Below are 20,354 nucleotides of genomic sequence, written 5' to 3'. Positions count from 1 at the left end.
TTTAAACTCCCGTTGCACAGCAAAACTGTTCCAGCACAAAGGCATACGGATCAAACATTTTGCAAGGCCATGCAGCTGAACAGGACAGGTTTAAAGAAAAGAGAATAATGGATGTAAAATATTTTAATCCAAATAAGAAATAAGGGAGAAAATCTATTGGGAGCATTTGAACACTTTGTCCCTGAAATAGCAATGGCACTCTCGTCCAGTTAAAAGTTGAGTATTGCTGCAGTGCGACCTAAAATTAGGAACAATTAGGCCTGCACTTGATGAGCCATCTAAGCTGACAAGTAATCTATTAATCTGCTCAAACGAACTGCATCGTGTTAAAAGGTTAAATGTGAGTAAAATGCTTCAACAAAGTAGATTATTGTCAAAGGTAAACATTCTGGCAAAGACCTCATCGTGCCAAACTGTTTCACTCAGTTGAAAGCCAGTAAGAGAGAAACGAATAATCAATAGGATCCATAAATGTAGACCAACAGCCAAGTATCTTAGCTAAGCACACATCGATGCTGTGCACCATGGTTACAATGCGAGCGTTGATGTCCTGCAACGACCACTTTGAGAAAACAATGACAGTGACATCATTGTCGAAGGCAAGTGTGCCATTATGCTTCTCCAAGCTCCGCATCATTAAGACACAAGACCATTGTACGGTGTCCAGAGGAGCCCCTTACATAGTGCCACATACAGTACATAGTGCCCATATCAGAAACCGCCCCTGAATGCAACACTGGGGTTTTATAATTTAATACATTTACCTGCATAAAACATCAACAAGTGTGTTTGATTAATGTTTTGCACATTTGTTCTGTCAGCTCTTCCTGCAGACACTTAAGGATAAAGTAAATAGGATGATGCATTGATAGTTTATGTTTGAAGACAAACCTCTTTGGGCAATGACGTTAGCAGGTTTCGGTCACAGTTGAAGTTGGAAAGCCGCTTCAATTTCCCTACGCTTCTTGGTAAGCTCTGTAGGAACAGCAAATAATACAATCACGTGTTTATGACCCGACCACATCCTGAGTGCATCTTAATATCTTGTAGCGTTTACAGATTTGTTATTTGATAAGTGAATCAATTGTATCATTGCCTAACAGTTTAGTATAGATGTTGATCTTTCACTCTACTCATTCAGCAACAAACAAAAGAGACACACAATAGAAAACAGTCATGGAAGATAGACATCTCTTTGCCTTTCACTGAAAGCGTGAACATTATATGCTTTTTTTAAAGCTGCAATTACAAACAGTGTTTTCATTATACTTCAGCAAATACAGTATTAAGTTCCCAACAAACCTGTATTTGATTTTCTGTAAGCACAAGTTCAGTAAGACTTTCACAGTTGCCAATGCTCTCCGGCAAGTAAGTCAGCCTATTCTGATCGGCTTTCAGGATAGATAGATAGTGTAGTTTTCCTGTGGGAAAAGACAAAAAGTCAATAAGTCTTTGTAACAACGTAGAGAGGAGCACAAGTTGACAAAGTTGTTCAGACAAGAGAACTTTACCAATGGTTTCTGGTAGAGCATCAATGAGGTTCTGCGACACCAGCAAGTCAGTGAGTGCCAACAGGCCTCCCAGCTCCATTGGAAGTCGCTCCAGTTTGTTTTCAGACACATCCAAACATAATAGGCTCTTCATGCTGCCCATCTCCTGAGTTTTTTTTTTTTTTTTTAAATAAATAAACATTTGAGTTTTAAAGTTTTTTCAAATGAGATGGTCGCTCATAGCATTAAACGTACGTAAAGCTAGTTCATTTGAGAAATTACAATGGCCTCTCGGAAGTTCTCAGAATTCATTCAAATAGGCTGTTGACCCGATTCATTTTCCGTACTTCATTTTCAATACTTAAAACAGAATTAATGTGCTGTATAAATGATACATTGCCATCACAAAACTTAAATATATATTGTCCAGGTAATGTTTAAGTAACAGTTCAGCATCGTTATAACTGCCGTGCAAGTCAAATAAGAAATACGATATTGCTGAAAATAGTGGCCGAGGTGTTTAGTTGCAGTACTTAACTGCATATGGCAGAGGTCTGCATTTGTAAAAATGCATGTTTTGAATAATTTTAAATAATGTTTCGCAATACAAAGAATACACTACATTTTACATTAATTCAAACTGAGAGTCTCTGAAACTCACAATGTTTCAAAATGTTAGGTTCTGAGGGTCCACTGCATGTATATTAAAAATAACACCAAAACTACTGTTGACTGTGACACAATTCTGCAACCCAGATTTAAGACACTTTATAGGAAGTTTATCCTTTAAAAAATGTGAATGAAAAATAGAAAAAAAAGTCAAGAACTGGACATAAATTGCATGATGAGCTTACCGCAGGTATTTCGGCCAACTGGTTTCCATCCAGCCACAAATCCTTTAAACTGACAAGACAACCTATTGTGTCTGGCTGTGTGGGGGGAAAGAATGTCACAATGGAATGAGCGAGCAAAAGGATAAATTGACAACAAAAGTGTTTTATAATAATCAGATGTCATTATTTACTTGATTCATTATTTCAACTATTTAAGCATTATTGCTATTATTGCATTTTTGGACAATATAAGGAGTTGTCTGTGGATTTGAGCACACAAACAAAAATGCAACACAACAGCCACGTTACTGCAGCTTGCTTTTGCCTCTTGTGCTAGTAAATCACTCACAATCACAGGATTTTGTTCACTCACATAAGATTACACCCTAAAACCCAAACTGGAAGCAGATGGCCCCTTCCCATCTGTGTGATAAGACGGGGGAAGCTGTTCTTAAGGAATTCTAATCTACTTTGATGTGATGACAGCAAGGAAATGTAGAAAAGTTCCGTGTCAGAGAGAAAAGATTTTCCAGAATTCACAAAGAAACTTACCAAACTATATAATTCATTATTCCCCAAGTCAAGTTCTTCCAGTCTGTGGAGCAAGGACAGTGAACTGTGGATATAAGGAAAATACATTATTTAAAGAGGATATAAAACAGTTAAAAGATAACAAAAAGTTGACTTGCAAAATGGATCGAATACTCACTCTGGGAGGAATGTCAACAGATTTTCTCTAAGTTCTAGAGCTACCAAATTGGAGAGGCTGCAATGACAAGGCAATGTTTAACACCTTCAAATTTCCACAGCACGCATAAACACTCAGAGTGCTTTTAAAACAAAGAGCAGAGGAATTAAGTTGAGCCGCAAAAAGCCATAAAAGACCTCTTTCCCATCTTGATGTAAGGAACAGGAAGCATTACGGAGGCGTGTCCCATCTTATCGCAAACAGCAGCAGCCTAAACAAGCGAATCACTTAAACGAAGAGCAAAATGTCTTTTGCGCCATCGCAAGAGCGAAGTATAGTACAGTGTTTATCTTTGTACAGTGTTTATGTACTGTACATCATGTACTCGTTTCACAACCGCAAACTTTCACTCACACCGCACAAAGTTCATCTTAGTGCTGCGTTCCAGAGAGATTCCAAGGTAGTGTTCTGAAAGCACTTGTTACACTTTTGCACATTTGACTGTACCACTCTAAATACTATACCACTATAATTTGCTATACTGCCTACTCTGACAGCAAATTCTGTTGCTGAAAATCAGCTTATTGTGTGACTTTTTTCATTAGCCTCGCCTCTTGATGAGCAGCAGCACTGGACGCGCAGTGTTACGCAAGCTACAAGATATGGAACATATCATGGGCACATACGCCGTACCATGAGGAACAAGGTGCAGGGAGATTACTTGACCTTAAACTGAGTGCTATATTTCATGGCCGTAATCCTTGCAGACTCCACAAGCACATGTTCTAGATAAATCAAAAAATGAAAAAAAGGCCAATTTCTTTTTTTATTCAATATTTAATTAAATGCAAGTTGATTATATCATTATGTATTTGTAGATTTTAACAAATGAGTATACCAGATAGTCCGTATAATTTTTCCTTAAGATTCCTTTAAATACGCTGAATTACATGAATCCTTTGCCAATCTGAGACATACAGTATTATGTCACACTATGTATTCTTGACCTGTGAACTAGAGTTTTGTTGGCCCAACATGCCTTACCTGCGTAAACAAGTCAATTCAAATATACAGTATGTTTGGCTTAGCAGAGTCAAATGTGCCATCAAAACATCCATCCATCCATCCATCCATTTTCTGAGCCGCTTATCCTCACTAGGGTCGCGGGCGTGCTGGAGCCTATCCCAGCTATCATCGGGCAGGAGGCGGGGTACACCCTGAACTGGTTGCCAGCCAATCGCAGGGCACATACAAACAGACAACCATTCGCACTCACAGTCACACCTACGGGCAATTTAGAGTCTCCAATTTATGCATGTTTTTGGGATGTGGGAGGAAACCGGAGTGCCCGGAGAAAACCCACGCAGCCACGGTGAGAACATGCAAACTCCACACAGGCGGGGCTGGGGATTGAACCCGGGTCCTCAGAACTGTGAGGCTGACGCTCTAACCAGTCGGCCACCGTGCCGCCCCATCAAAACAAGCAAAAAAATTATTTGGTCCATTAATGTCAACATCAGTTCTTCAAGGTATCAAGTCTATGATATTACATGTTTCATTAGAGTTAAATACAGCTGAGGCCCTAACGATGAATGCCCCTGAGGTCGTAAAATAAAAATCTGAATTTGACCAAAATTCACAGACAAAAGTTTTGAGCTCAAATCATCGTCATGCATTATGCAAGATATCACAATACTGCACGAGATCTAAACAAGCATCAAAGGATCAACTCCGCTTCATTTTTGGCTTGTACGCAACTCATTTCAATTGAATGGACTGACGTTATGCATGACTTCAAGTGAGACTTCAGTGTACCGCTCAAGAGCGTAGTTCAGCTAGTATCAAATCTTGTTTTGCTTTTTCTTTGGCTTTTTGTTTTTCGACTCATTTATAAAGGAAGGAACTACAATGGGTGTTGAGAAGAATAAACTGTATATGTGAAGTGAGCAGTAAGATTCAAAGCATTAAGCATTAAGCATTATATTTCTGTATGACAATTGAGATGAGTGAGGCACAGAGATTATCATCAAATGTGAATCCTCCATTGTTTTTACATTTTACGAATACTATTGGATGTTTTTTATTTTTACACTTGTATGACAGTTAACGACGTAGGGATGTTACATAGAAATTGTCTGTACAGTTAGGAAAGGTTTTATGGTTGACAGTTTCTATTCCTATTTTCAAAATAAATAAAAAAAATTCCATGTCTGAGCAAATTGGTCATAGAAAAACTTTTGTTCAGAATTAACAGTTCCACTGTATAAAGAGCAAAGAAATAAAAAGTACAGCAGGGTGAATGAGGGTGTCTGGAAAAGAAAATCAGGATATCATTGACATTTCGCTACAAAGGTGCTCGGATTTTCTTGCTAAATCCACCCTCTAAGAGCCAAAACTTACTTTCACTTAAAAGTCCACATTTCCATTAAAACATCCCTTGTGGCAATTTGACCCAAAAGTGCATAGTTGTGTTATTAAATCATATTATACCTTGACAAGGGGGTTGTCAGATGGGCCTTTTCACAACATGCTGATTATGTGACATCTGACAAACTTTTACTTTTAAGAGACAAAACAATGAAGGAAAGGTTATACCAGCATAAATTTAATTTAAACTAGATTCCTGTGAAATTGGCAAAAATACAGTATGTTCCTAAGAATGTGGTAAAATACAAGCAATTTGGAGTGAGGAGCAGCTACATTATAGTGTGTTTTAAAATGTCTAAGAATGCAAAACAATAAAAATGGGGAAAGAGAATTTTTAAAATAAAATTTCTTGCTCTTGTTACAGAATTGTTTTCACTATGTCAAAGTAAATATGGTATATTGGTGCAGTGACTTACTTTCCAATGTTATCTGGTAGGACTTGCAATGAGATGTCATTGATGGAAAGGCATGTTAGATTCCGGAGCTCTGGAAAGCTTTCAGGTAGCCTTGAACAACATGGAAAGAGGCAAAATACTAAATACTCAGCATTATTCTGGCATGCGCACCTAGTCTAGTACATGAAGCACTAAGCAAACAGTGGTATCTCATATGAGGCAATAAAACCCATTCGCTCTGTTCTCCTAATGGGCTATTATTTACATATTTTCTCCCTTTCTAAACGTGCTTGCTTACCATTTCTTCCAAACCATTAGAGATCGTCAGGCTTTGTCATTATCAACTTTACTACAGCAGCTCTAAGAACAGCCAAAACGCTTGCTGTGGTCACGCAACAACAATATAATGTGTTTTTCATGTCCCATTTCTCCAAATTACAGTCAAATTACCTTGTTAATGGATTCCCACTAAAATCTGCCACTTGGAGGGCTTTGCAATGTGAAATGGTCTCTGGGATTTCCATAATATCTGCACACAGGAAGAGAAAACCACGTAAAGCAACCAACATACAAGTAAATGGCGATGATATTGAGTGCTTGAGCAGGAGTCAACAACAAGATGCCCACGATGCCCCCGAGGAACACATGAATTGCCCTCGGCCCTGTTCTTATTAGCTCACCAGTAATATGAGTGATTTCTTTTTCTTGTTACTACTACAAAAAAACTACAAAAATAAATAGCGCGACTTACCAGGGAGCTGCATGCACATTTTTTTTTTGCTATTCTTTGGTGTAAATTTGGAAATGACACTATTGAAAAGAATAATAATAATATAATAATAATAATATAGTGCAAAGGTCAGTGTTCCTGGAGACAAGCTAGCAGGCCCAATGATGATAAGATGAGGACCCCTACCTCCAAAAAAAAGAGGGGAAAAAAAAGAAAACATGGAATGGGAGAATTTGTTATTTCAGAAGTGTGTATCAAACAGGATCCATTTGCATTAATCAGTACCCAAGTAATTGCTCTTAGTTTAAAAAATGTTGTGACCCTGCCCTGATTTATAATGTATTCAATTACATTATCAAAATCGACATTACACAACTTACCATTTCGCGATACATCCAGCTCTACCAGTTGCATGAAGTTTGCTATTTCTGGAGGAATTCTCTGGATCTCATTATCACTCAGGCTGAGTTTTCTTAGCTTCACCAGCTGAAAAAATGGCTGTAAGGTTTAAAAAACAACAACATATTTTTAGTCAAATGATGCTAATGAAGAAACAGAGCCACATTGAAACGAAAAAGAAATATGACAATGAAGTTGACATGTTCTGAAAATAAAAATATATTTTTTTAATATTACGAGAATAAAGACGAAATTATGAGGGATTTGAGAAATGTTGTTGGAAATCTTGATTGCCATAAGTTAAAATACGACAAAAAATAAAAAAATTAAAACATTTTGAAAAAGCCTCTGTTTACACTGCAGTATGTTCCCAGCGGCCACGGCAGCCCCGTTTCAGACCAACTGGAATGGTCATTAAACGACATGGGGGGATGGGATTGGAAAACGTGACAGGTCAACACATGACGTGACACACACTTGAACCTGACAGGATATAATAGGGTGTAACACAACTTGGAGGAGGTCTGTATCAGGACAGGAAGCATATTTATTGCCTGGCGGGAACTCACAGTCGCCGCCTAAGACTCTTCTAATGCTAAGCCATGTTTTTTTTTTTTTTATCTATAATACCCGCCGTGGCATAACTGTTAATGTGTGTGCGCATGTGCGAAAGAACGAGAGAGAGAGAATAATACACTTTGTTCTCATAGATTTTTGATTTTTTTTTTCTCTTAACCTTGCAACTTTTTACTCATTGTAACATTTTTCCTCAAAAAAATTGTACATTGTGAGGTTACAACTTAATTCTGATAATATAACTTACTAAGACTTTATTTTTGTAACAACTTCACAACTTGATTCTGATAACATTTAAACACTTGTTATAGACCCGTTTATACGCATAATTCAAATGCTGGGATTGATCTACAGTATTAGATAAGATCCAACTGTGTAGCCTTAGGCCCAGTACACACAAAGACAACCAGCCTGTTTTTGTGCCGATTTTGCCCCTTCCCGACCAAGCACGTCAAATGCCAGACAATCTTACCTCTTATAACATTATCCTATAAGATTGTTCTTAGCTCTGATGTGGATTTGTCACCATTTTAGGGTCTGAAACAGGTCAGGGCTGACAATCTTAAATAATGAACAATTCAGTATTTACGACCAAAACTCTTCATATGTGTGGGGAATGCCGACTTCTCCTGAGTCATGACGCTGAGAATGGTGACGTGAAACAGAATATAGCCAATCAAGAAGCACCCAAGACTGACAAACATGGAAGCGACCATAAATGAAAACAAAAATGTCTTACCCGATGTCGTTTTATGTATAAAAGTGGGTTCCCCGGAGAGCAAGCAGTATTTTCCAAAGCAAGTCGTTTTTTTAGAATATCGCCATTTTACAGGGCTCTTGGCTCCAGCAACTTTTGGGAACACTCTGGAAACATCAGCGCATATCCAGAAGTGTTTCTTCTTCTTCATTTTTGTGACATTACATGTGACCACACGAGACTTCGAGATTGCTGGTGCTATAGAATCTTAGTCTGTGTCCGAAATCACTCCCTAACCACTGACTAGTGCACCATATAGTGGTTACACCATTTTGTAGTGGTGTCCGGAATAATTAGTGATCAAATTATAGATAGTGCACTCAAAATTTTCCGCAAACCATTGCAAAAAGTAGCTAACAACTGATGGCCATTAACCGAGTCGTGACATACCATAATGCATTGCATCTTCAGCGAAAGAATGATGGGAGTTGATGGATCGCAGACGGGAGTGAATTTTTCATATAAATGTAAGTAACTTTCCAACAAAGCTTCGTTTGTTGGCATTTTTATTGCAATGTACAGTAAAACCATCTTGTTTTAATAATGTGCTTTTTTTTTTTTTTTTTAACCTACCCCAACAATCTACGTTGTTAATGTGCAACAACTGTGACGTCATAAACAGAGCACCATGACACTAGGACACTTCAACAGTGGACAATCAGAGCCAGGATTCAAACTGCCAACCCTTCAGTCAGGGGACGACCCGCTCTACCAACGTAGCCACCCATCACTGGATGATGAATTAAGTGCTGTAATGTCATCAGGAAAATCATTCTGTCGATTTGCAAGAATGTTTGTGACTGATGCCTTTAGAAAGACCAAAGAGGAGATTTACGGATGTGGTGAGGTCAGGTCTGCAGATAGCTGGAGTGAGAACAGGGCGGGAAGAGGATGATGAAAGCGTATGTTTTGCTGTGGCCATCCCTGAAGAGGATTAAGTGGAAAATGAAAGAAAAAGAAGTCTACAACTGATGAAAATTACCGGTCCAGCCGGATTGCATGAAATTTAACACATCCATCCATCCATTTTCTGAGCCGCTTCTCCTCACTCGGGTCGCGGGCGTGCTGGAGCCATCATCGGGCAGGAGCTGGGGTACACCCTGAATTGGTTGCCAGCCAATCGCAGGTCACATACAAACAAACAACCATTCGCACTCACGTTCCCACCTATGGGCAATGTAGAGTTGTCAACCTACCATGCATGTTTTTGGGATGTGGGAGGAAACCGGAGTGCCTGGAGAAAACCCACGCAGAATCTGGGGAGAACATGCAAACTCCACATTGAACCCCGCTCCTCAGAACTGTGGGGCAGACGCTCTAACCAGTCAGCCACCGTGCAGCCAAATTGAACCAAATTATTCTCGTTCCTGTTGTCAATGCAAACCTCTGTGAAAACATATTGTTCTTCCATGTATCAAATCAACCATTCGCCTAAAATGGCTGCACTGAAGAACTCCATTCCCTACAGAAGAAAAACCTAAATCTGTCTGTTTTGCATTGCATTTTTCTTTCCAAATCAAAAATGTATGCATCAAGAAAGAAATATACAGAAACCGAAACTAATTAAGAGCTAGAATCGACTTGCACTGAGAGGAAGCCAACTGGCAGGCAAATGTAGTTAATACATACACATACTTGATACAGATCACTAGAGCCAGCAGTCTCGCCCACGGTAATGGTTTCTGACAAACGAGACAGTTTGGTCTTTTTGTATTGTCCTGACTCCTTACTCAAGGAGAGAGAATTGTAATTCCTCAGTGAATAAATGCATGTTTGAAGGACAAAACAGGTGTGTCTAAGATGCGTGTTTATGACAGTGAGTATTGGTGAAAATCACAGAGTAGGTATCATATAAAAAAAACAACCATGATGCATGTCAATATCTTAAGATATATTCTTTGTATTATATGTTATCCATGAAAGACATACTAAAATCTTGATTTCAACACTTCATGTTGATGGCATTTCAATTAAAAAGCACCACCTCCAGGAGACAAGAAGTACAGTACCGAACCATAAAGAGATGAAAGACAGTGGAATTACTTTTGAACATCTGCATACAAAAATATTGATATTTATCTTAGAGTGTTGATAATTTATCACAAGCAATAGTCCATCCATCGATAGATTTAATTTCGCTGAGCTGAGGTCGGGTCGCGGGGGCAGTAGCTTTAGCAGGGAAGCCCAGACTTAAAGCAATAGTGACGCGATCATTTGTCGTGTAGATATTTTGTCTCACCTAGGAATGGCCTTGATCGACTATGTGAACAATTATTAATGTATTAATAATTTTTTTATATTTTTGCTGGGAATGGAAGAATCTCTGACTGAAGGTTTTCACTCCAGTGTTGTATTGAGCAGAATAATGCTCCCCTGTGGAGTTATCTCATAGTGGGGGTGTGCATGGCTGAAGCTTTATTTTCTTCTACAATTTTGTTGAACATTTTGCTGACTGATATTCAGGAACAAAAACAACATTGTTACCTTATCTTGCCCTCCAACAGATATTAATTTAATATCATATCATAATACCTTTTGATGGGTGGCCTACTAAACGTCGATGACTCAATCATCAGAAGAGGTTGCAAGACTAATCTCCTTTTCTCAGTTAAATCGCTGTGACATTTCAAACAAGAGTGCAAGTGATCACAACATCAGGATGCTAAGGTGCTAACATAGTGGCAAGAAGAGTGAATGTAGCTTGCTTAAAGTCATTTATTGACACTCCAGTTGAAGTTTGGTGTAAAACTAAACTCGCGTAACAAAATAATTACACCTTTTGAATGTTCAAATACATCACAGACTTTTTTGTTCAGAAAAATCACTAGCTCATGGGTAACACACAATGAATGAAAAAAACCATTGATGAGCTAACAAAAATTAGCATTGAACTCGCCGCACTAATATCTGTCAAAATAATATCAGTACAGAAAAGATGAATAACCACATACAAACAGGCAATATAACAATACTCTGCGGCATATATTCTTCAAACTGTGAAAAACGAGTTATAACATTATTCGAGCGTGACTTTTACTCTTTGTTAGCGCAAGTGTGTCTCATTGTGTGTATCACACTTTTGCAGTATAATTTTTATTATTTATTGAGATTTTTTATGGATTTCTAATTTATTTTTCATTTAATCTATTCATATGTAGAATATGGTTATGTTTAAGTTAAATAGTAGTTATGTTGCAATTTAAATATATATTTTAAAATATAATTTAAATATGTTTCTGTTAAGCTATTTTTCAGGATTTCCTCATATATTTTTGTATTTATATTATTCTATTGTACTACATTCTTATTTTTAAATGTAAATGTACTTCATGTAACCCATTGGTTATTAATAAATGGGTCAGTTTTTGTCATACGTACTCTTGCTTTTTTGTTTTCCCTGTTTGAGTAATATCACTTGCTCAAGCCTTTTCTCACATTCCATACTATAAAATAAGTAAAGTATGTATGCTTTTTGCTGATATCAGATCTGACCGATATCGGTTATCGGACAAAAGTCAAGGCTGCAATATCGGTATCACATCGAAAGTGAAAACATTGGCTCGGAACATCCCTAGTGAATTGTGACACCTTTTCTGGTCACACCTCCCCAACAGTGTTTGATTTGACAAGATATAGCCCAGTGATCGTAAAAGACGTGGTACGGTGGTATCAGAATACACGTTGTGTAGTGTTGCCACTGTCTGACTGAGATGCGGCAAGATTTTATGGCAGTAGTCTGACATAGTGTAATCGTGAAAGACCAAATTTGTCTTGTAGTCTGATCCAAGCATTATTCGGTGTCAGATTTTTTGGCCTTAAGTATCGGGTGGTATCAGCAGCCTTCATGCGTACCCAATACCTTAAAATAAGGCCAGTATCGTATAATTCATGCATCCTTATTTTAAGCTACTGTATTACAGTTTGACTGCTAAAAGCCAGAAACTTCCAACTACCAACAAACCAAAGCAATCTTCTCTTTAAAGCAAAGAAAGAAAATTGTGCAATAAATAGAGAGTAATGTCGGAATGCCATTTTGCTTTTGTAATGAAAACATTTCACACACAGTTGATCCATGGCCAAAGTTATCAGCTCTTTTCTGGCTGGCTTCTGCAACTTGGAAGCAGATACAATACACAGTACTATGTTAAAATTCTGAAAAAATAACATCTGTGACTTTATTAAGACAAAACAATATTGAGTCGACATTGTGGAAGAGCTACTAAAAACACTTGAAATGTTTATTTGCATAGAAGTGCCCAATTGTTTTTGTAAGGCTGTGATGAACTTGTGACACTACAAATTATATGAGTCTGAAAAAGAGATTTAAAAAAATTATACACTACATCTTTCCAGACAGAACAGATGTCTGATTACTATGTAACAAGGAGTTTCAAATAAGACATTGTTGTCAACTGTAATCTGTAGCCGGGACAGAGAAAAGAATTTAACTGTGTTAATAACACTAACAGCACCAGTCTTGACTCCACCCTCAACCTGCTGCACGAGTAAGTCTATTAAAAAACCAAAAAAAACACTTGCCTTCTGCAAAAGGAAAAATACTGATATTTACAACTTCATAACTAGCATTTTATGCAAACAAAGCTACAAATCTCAAATTGACAATACCATCAAGGATGCCCTCAAGACTTATTCCTATGCACTTTACTGAATCAGCATGTGTTCCTTCCGCAGCATTGTCAGACATTCAATTTATGACAGACAACAATCACAAACAAACAATAGCAAATTGATAACCTCTTCAGCAAAACATGCATCTCAAAAGAAGAGTGCTTTTATAGTGGCGCTCTAATCTGATTAACGACGAAGCTGACGGAAAGTGCACGTTGGCAAGTTCAAACTTGTTCTTCCTGTTAATCAATCGGCTCCACGCCCATCCAAAAAAAAAAAAAAAAAATGTAAGAAATAAAAAAAATGGTGTGCAACACTAAAACCCAAGGAGGGTGAATCAAGAGTTTAACCTTTGAAATCCTAAATCAATGATTAAAATGTACTTCAGCACAGTCTATTTGGGATGAGAAACAGGCAACATATGGTTGCACAACCATTACTAAGGTTGTTAAAAATGCTCTGCATATAAGGGAGGCTTGAAATAGTTTAAAAATAAACGGGTATTCAAACCAATTAGAGTTGAGTGGAGAACCGCAATGCAATGACTATAAACTGACTATAAACCAAACTCTAATAACTCCGCTAAGTCGAATTCAAAAGTAGGTCGACACAACATTTCTACCTCAAAAAACAAAAAAAGTTTGTGCCACCGAAACATGTCACACAGACATTTATTGCAGACGGACACTGTTGGGCCAATGATAAACTTTGCCAAAAAGGACACAGGAGTGTCTGTAAATGCCTAGATCAGACAACAGGATTTTAGCCCCAATATTGGGCCGATTAGCTATCGCAGCCGATTTCCCAGATCGGGCCCGACATATATTGTCAGGAACGACAAAAATTCTTGTAGTGTGACATAATCTACAAACAATGATTTCACCCTACGATAGCCCTATGACGGCATGAAAACTCCAGCATGTTTAATTTTTGGGGATATCTTCCGTGTAGTGTGACATGTCAACGACAACTCTCCGACAGCGCACCTTAATGTCTTGGGGTCTGACATTATTTTTAAGACACTGTTAGATGTGTCATGTACAGTACATATAGTACAACATACTAATTATGAGTGAGCTGAATGGTAGTTTAGTGTTTTTTAACCTAAAATGATCATCACTAGCACGCTAATGCTAATTGCAATTGCTAACCATTTAGCATTTTGCTCTCTCAAATTCTGTTCACCAAATTTGTACCATGCACTCAGTACCAACATATACAGTTAAAGGATTGAAGTCCAGCCCTCATAAATGAAAATAAAATGCATGTTTGTTTAAAAAAATAAATAAATAAATAAATTAAAAAAAGATTTGTAATAGTGGGGGGGGGGATTATTATTTGTTTATTTGTTATTATTTATTGTGGTGGCCCTCTCACAACTGGTACTTGCACTGTATATTCACGCTAAGTTTCAATTATTATTTCATATTTAGGGTCTTCATACTGAATTATTTAAGTCTTTAAGAAATATTACTTCTGTGTAGTTGTTTTGCATGAAATGTTTCCTTCTGGCTGTATAAAATCTCATCGAATAACATTTGGCATCCCAACCACTAATACTGGAAAACTTGCAGAATGGAAGATCAAACCCCAGTGATTTGATTTTGTATTGTAACATAAGTGATCAGATGTACCACTGATTGTAATTAAGTAGAATAAAAAGTAATCCCAAATTTATCATAGATTAATTTAATGCTCTCATAAGAATCAACTTTTTGAAAAGCCCCTCTACGAATAGTTCTGAGTGACATTCAGTTTTGATGTTTAATTCATTTAATGTGGTGTCTTGGCACTATATCGCTATTGTAATACAGTGTTCCCTCGCCACTTCGCAGTTCACGTTTTGCAGCTTCAGTGTTTCGCGGGTTTTTCCAAAATATTCATTTAAAAAAATAAAATAAATACAGCCATATCGGCAGCCATATTGCAGAAAGACGCGTTGTTTCATGTTGGTGCGCACGAGAGATGGTTTCCCTGCATGCCAAACAAAGAGATGAGTTCACTCAGAGGCTTTGTACATGCCTGTACTGTACGGACACTCATACAAGGCGCGTAATTGGTTCCCGGCGCGACATCGACCAATGAGAGCACGAGTGGATTTGTCCCCTGAGCTGATTGGCTGCGCATCATCGCAGCCTCACCCAGCATCTTCCCTTGTTGTGTCTCGCCAGTCTCGTCCACGCTATTGTGTTCGGAAAAACTTTTTTTGTTTAAGCGCTAATTTTTTTTATTAGTTAAGCAAGCCCTTACAATGCCGCCAAAGCACTGTGCCCCTGCGAAAGCTTCCTCTGGGGCGCTCAAGAGGAAGAAGATGATGATGACCATCAGCGAAAAAGTGAAACTTTTAGATTTGATCAAAGAGGGCAGAAGTTATGCAACTGTGGCACACCATTACGGCTTAAATGAATCTACAGTGCGGTACACAAAGAAAGAGGAAGCATACATCCGCAAAACTGTTTCAATAACCTTCAATAAGGAAGCGAAACGTGTACTGTATTGTGATTACTGTATAAGGTTTTATAATTTAAGATTTAAGTAAATATGTGTACTGTTGTAATCTTTGTCTCAAATATGTAAAGTATAAATACAGGTTTACATATTTTAAACATTCTGGTACCCACATACACATCCATGAAAATTCCTGTGGGTGGGGGGCAAATCCTACTTTGCGGTTTTTCACCTTTTGCGGGGTGTTCTGGTCCTCATTCACCGCGAAAAATGAGGGAACACTGTATACAATAATATAGATAGATATGACAGTTGTATTCGTAGAATGACACATTACAAGAAATATCAGGTTAAGTGATACTTTAAGTAAAGTTACTCAAGTAGATTTCCAGGTCAACAAAAACATGTTGTTCCAATTAAATTTTTAAGGTGGTTTCTCACACAGATTTAGCCTGTATAATTTTACTTGGAGTGGGTTGCTGAAGCAGCCTCGACAGCGAAATCCATTTGTATAATAAATCTAGGGGTGTATCCCTATTTTGGCCAATGATTGAGGATTACGAACGTGACATGCGCAAAAAAAAAATGTGCGAAAGCAGCGTGGTAAAATTGGCTTGATCAATTTAAGTGGATAAAACGCAAAATTTTTGGAGTAATAAGCAAGAGTGTGTTAATTTCATTGTATTTATTTATCAAATTTGTACTGGCCTGATGGGCTAGCGTCTGTAAAGGTAAGTGGTGGCCCGACACAGTGCCATACTGGCCAAGGGCCATCGTGACTGTCCAAACCTGATGACGCATAATATGAATTGTGCCACTTGGGAATTTTGTCACTTGAACCATGTAGTGTAAATCCAGCCTAAAACTGATATAGAAACCTACCCATGGTATTGACACTGCTAAAGTAAAAAATTAAATTAAAAAGGCTTGAAAATACAGGAACAATTGTGAAAAAGTGATTATTTAGGCATGTCACTATCACATTTTTATCATACTGAAGATTCTAAAACAAAAACATGGTTCAAGCAACCATATTGGTTCAAGGGGAAGGACTGACAATGTGTTGATGAACAACATTATGATTATGAAATCCCAAGGCATTGAAAGATCATGAATGACTCAAAGACATTATATCATAAACGTCAGACCAATTACCTTAGTGTGGTGCAACTCCTTGTGTTCGTTCTAGTGGCTCCACTACATGACTATAAGTGTAACTGTTACATCACATTGCTGACAAAACGCTACATAATGGTTCACTCTATAATCACATAGGTATGAAGTTGGTCCAAAACAATGTTCCGAGGGCGTTATCAAGATGGATGCCAAGTGGCCAAACTTGCCCACAAGGAACTCCCCGCTATTATGCAGAAAAATGTACTCACGCATTTGCACAGGTCAACGTGAGTTGTTTCACTAAAACAGCTTAAAATGAAACATTAAAAGCAACCAAAAGCCATCCAATTCCAACAGAGCAAAGGACACATTTTCAAAATTGGACAAACGGGCAATAGAATTCCAAAAACCAGCCTCATCATCATCTTCATAAATTGTTTCCTCAGCTTGACAGTTATTTAGTCGGTCAGATATTTTCAAACCAGTATGATAATATCTAATGATTTACTGTATGCCAGAAAAGACAGACATGAAATATCCACCTCTAAATACAAAGTTTGGATTTCCTGTAAGAATGTTGCAGTACATTTCATTTACTTTCTATATTTTGGGCTTCCAGAATTCAGTTGTCAAGGGCATGGCTGAAATGGGGATCAGCAGGGACTTTACTGATGTAGAGCCACTCATACGCAAAAACCTATGGGATAACAAGTCACAAGGTTCAACAGGTTAGAGATTGATGCATGCATAACCTGTGCAATTCAATGGAAACAAATTGTGTAGACACGGTGCCTCCCAAAAGCGCTTCAAACCTGTCCGGCCCACTACAGGTCAACCCACATATTTCGCATTTAGATTTAGGTCCAGGCTCTGGGCCAAACATAATTTTTCCTCTGTTGAATCCATTCTTGTGTTGATTTGAATGTATGTTTAGTGGTCATTATCCATAGGAAAAGTTCTTGAACAATGCATGTGTTTCCATTTTGCACACGTACGCAACCAGGACTTTTTCAATGTTGTCCACAGATTTTTTTTTTTTATGCCTTTGATTACATCAGAAAATCCTGGTGTTCTAACAGGAGGGTCTTGACTTTCCATATCCATGTACTAGAGGTGTAATATGGCATTTGGAATTGAGCTGTGATTATAAAATGAATAAATCAATTAATACATTTACATTAATGTCTGATTACACACTCAGTTATTCAGTGCTACATAACCACATGAAGGTAATTAACCTAACAAAGGAATGTTTAAATGCCAGATGACATGGTTATTTTATTCATTTCTGAATAAGATTTAGATAAGCCAGAGCAATAAAAATTGTGACCAATTAGACAGTCTCTATTTAATTAATAAAGTATTATGGAGTATCTCACTTGAGTATTTGGCTATATTAAATAATTTCCTTGTAACCCATTTATACGAGTACACCAACAAAATAGCACATTTTGAGGTCAGTGCAGGGCTTAAGGTTTTAATGTCCTTGTGAATTTTTCATCTGAGCAAAACAACAGCTCCTTTGGGCGAAAAGTGAGCGCCGGGCCACATCCACTCATCCACCTCAGAGCCAAATGCAGACAGTAAGCAGTGAAGTGGATAGTGAGCTAATACGAGGATTCACTCAGCAAGCATTGATGACATTAGTGACATGTCAGCGACCATTATAAAACGCTTCTCTTTGTGGACATGCTACCAGAGAAACCCATCATGATGCTGAAAATGCATAGAATACTTCTGACCTGGACGCACACATCATTCCATTGTCACAATAGCATCCTCACAGGCAATAAAAGTAATGTGTACTAGTTCGCACTTGACAAAGCACTGGTAATGTACTTTATCAGTGTTGATCTAATGCACCACAGGCCTGTACTTTTCAGCCCAATGATTCTTTAATAAGAAAACATGCCCTCTTCGACTGGTATGGTCAGATCAGCAACAGAAGTCATAATGCTGACTGTATTTTAAAGTAAGATACCTGTTAAAATGAGCTATTTAGCTTACTCAACAAAGTAAGCAGTACAAAATGACTAAACTAAACTAGTTAGTTAAACACATTAACTACTGCAACTTCATCTTCTTCCACTTTTTAGGGGATGAGTCGCGGGGGACGCAGCTTAAACTGGGAAGTCCAGACATCCCTCTCCTCAGCCACTCCGCCCAGCTTTTCCGGCGGAGGGGGGTCCCGAGGTGTTCCCAAGCCAGCCGGGAGACCTAGTCCCTCCGGCGTGTCCTGGGCCACCACCCAGACCTCCTCCCAGTGGGACATGCCCAGATCCCCTCACCATGGAGTCGTCCAGGGGGCATCCTAACCACATGCCTGAGCCACCTCATTTGGCTCTTCTCAATGTAACTGATGAGTAAAATAAATTCTCATGACAATTTCTTTGAATTTTGTACATAAACAAGAGATGCATGCTTGTAGATGAACAGAATGTATCCCATTCTGCATCCTCCAACTGTTAATGATACTTTATACAGGGGTCCTCAGTTTATAGTGGGCCTGACATACGACATTTCAAGGTTATACATGGCATCAGAGCACATCGCCATGTGGCACAAGAAGGAACTTACTGTTTTTAGTTTCATAATTATGGCCTAGAATAGAAATGCTTTTCATACAAATATTTATTGTACTTTAGGAATAAAAATCCACCCAAAACTAAGAATTGGGTCAATTGAATGGAATTCATTGTTGCTTAATCATGTCTTGAAGCAATTGATAAAAATTGGAGTGAACTACCTGGCTTATACCAGCAGAGGTGGTGTTGAGCCAACATGTCCACACCAATGTAAGAGGAGTTACAGTCCATCCACGCAGACAACTGCCATGAGAAGTCTTCTGGGCACCATTTCTTTACGCAATACAACAATGGCATTAAAACAGGAGTTCAGAACATTTGGGCAGATTCTATCATCGAATAAGAATCAATTAGTTGTTAATTTTACCCATATCGAGCAATCAATTTTGTATGGACGTAAACACACAGTTGTATTAATTGCAGTAACCGCAGCTAATGCTACATGCCTCACTAGACAAGCAAATGTTTACTTTTGATGGAGGGCAGGCTTGACAGCAAATCACCTGTTGTCTTAAACATGCAACCCAGGTGAGCTTGGAATGATACTTTACTGAATGACTGTAGCTTTTTTGCACCTCAACACATTACAAATCACTGCGATTTGAGACTCTTTTGTGATAGAGGGCTATACAAATAAACTTGACTTGATTGGCTTGCGACTGCTCCAGGATGTACCTCACCTCTCGCCCAACAGTCAGCTGACATAACTGTACTTTCCAGTTTAACCACGATCCTAATGAGGACAAGCACTATGACAGATGGATGGATGGACATTACAAATTATTTGAAGACTTAACAGCCTAATTCATTAATACACCCTCAGCACAGCTATTGGTTTGCTTATATTTATGTCCGTCCATTAGACTGAGGTAATAAAACATAAGTTGAAGACAGTTCAAAGTGGCCTCCATCCTGTGTCCACTTGTCAGGGTCCAGCATTGGATACAGCAGAACTGGTTTGGCAGCCAAAACCGAATGCACTAATGCAAGTTAACAAAATCAAACGAGGTGTCAGAGACAGAAACCAGTTCAGATTCTAGGACTGTAGATAGCGACACGTAAATAATGTCAAATAAGGCCTAACACTGCAAATCCTTTAAGTAGTATTCAACTTAATCCAGAGGACTGGGGTCAAATGGGGCCAAATGTGTGGCTCTCAGGGGCCTACACTTTATCTTGCCTTCTGTTTAGTTACAAGAGCCTCTGTTTTATCACACAAGGTTGTCAATCAGGGTCACATAGAGTATTTGGCTTTCGCACAGCGAATTGAAGGAGAGGTCA

At 38.3% G+C, this 20,354-nt stretch overlaps 1 protein-coding gene across 9 annotated transcripts in view; it reads right to left on the bottom strand.

Moving 5' to 3' along the window:
* Positions 1-20,354, bottom strand: part of LOC133409559 (leucine-rich repeat-containing protein 1-like) — a 39,868-nt gene that overhangs the window by 18,172 nt on the left and 1,342 nt on the right. For all 9 annotated transcript variants that reach the window (XM_061689725.1, XM_061689720.1, XM_061689724.1 and 6 more), the window contains exons 2-10: positions 6,944-7,061; positions 6,284-6,362; positions 5,855-5,944; positions 3,033-3,089; positions 2,876-2,939; positions 2,345-2,419; positions 1,512-1,656; positions 1,303-1,421; positions 892-975 (exon numbers count right to left, since the gene is read on the bottom strand). In XM_061689725.1, coding sequence (XP_061545709.1) covers positions 892-975; positions 1,303-1,421; positions 1,512-1,656; positions 2,345-2,419; positions 2,876-2,939; positions 3,033-3,089; positions 5,855-5,944; positions 6,284-6,362; positions 6,944-7,061 — 831 coding nt within the window. The remainder of the gene's footprint in view (positions 1-891; positions 976-1,302; positions 1,422-1,511; positions 1,657-2,344; positions 2,420-2,875; positions 2,940-3,032; positions 3,090-5,854; positions 5,945-6,283; positions 6,363-6,943; positions 7,062-20,354) is intronic.

This window comes from Phycodurus eques, chromosome 11 (genome assembly GCF_024500275.1).
Source record: "Phycodurus eques isolate BA_2022a chromosome 11, UOR_Pequ_1.1, whole genome shotgun sequence".
Lineage (NCBI taxonomy): Eukaryota > Metazoa > Chordata > Actinopteri > Syngnathiformes > Syngnathidae > Phycodurus > Phycodurus eques.
Note: the sequence above shows the minus strand (reverse complement) of the source record. Positions and strands in the feature narration are given on the sequence as shown.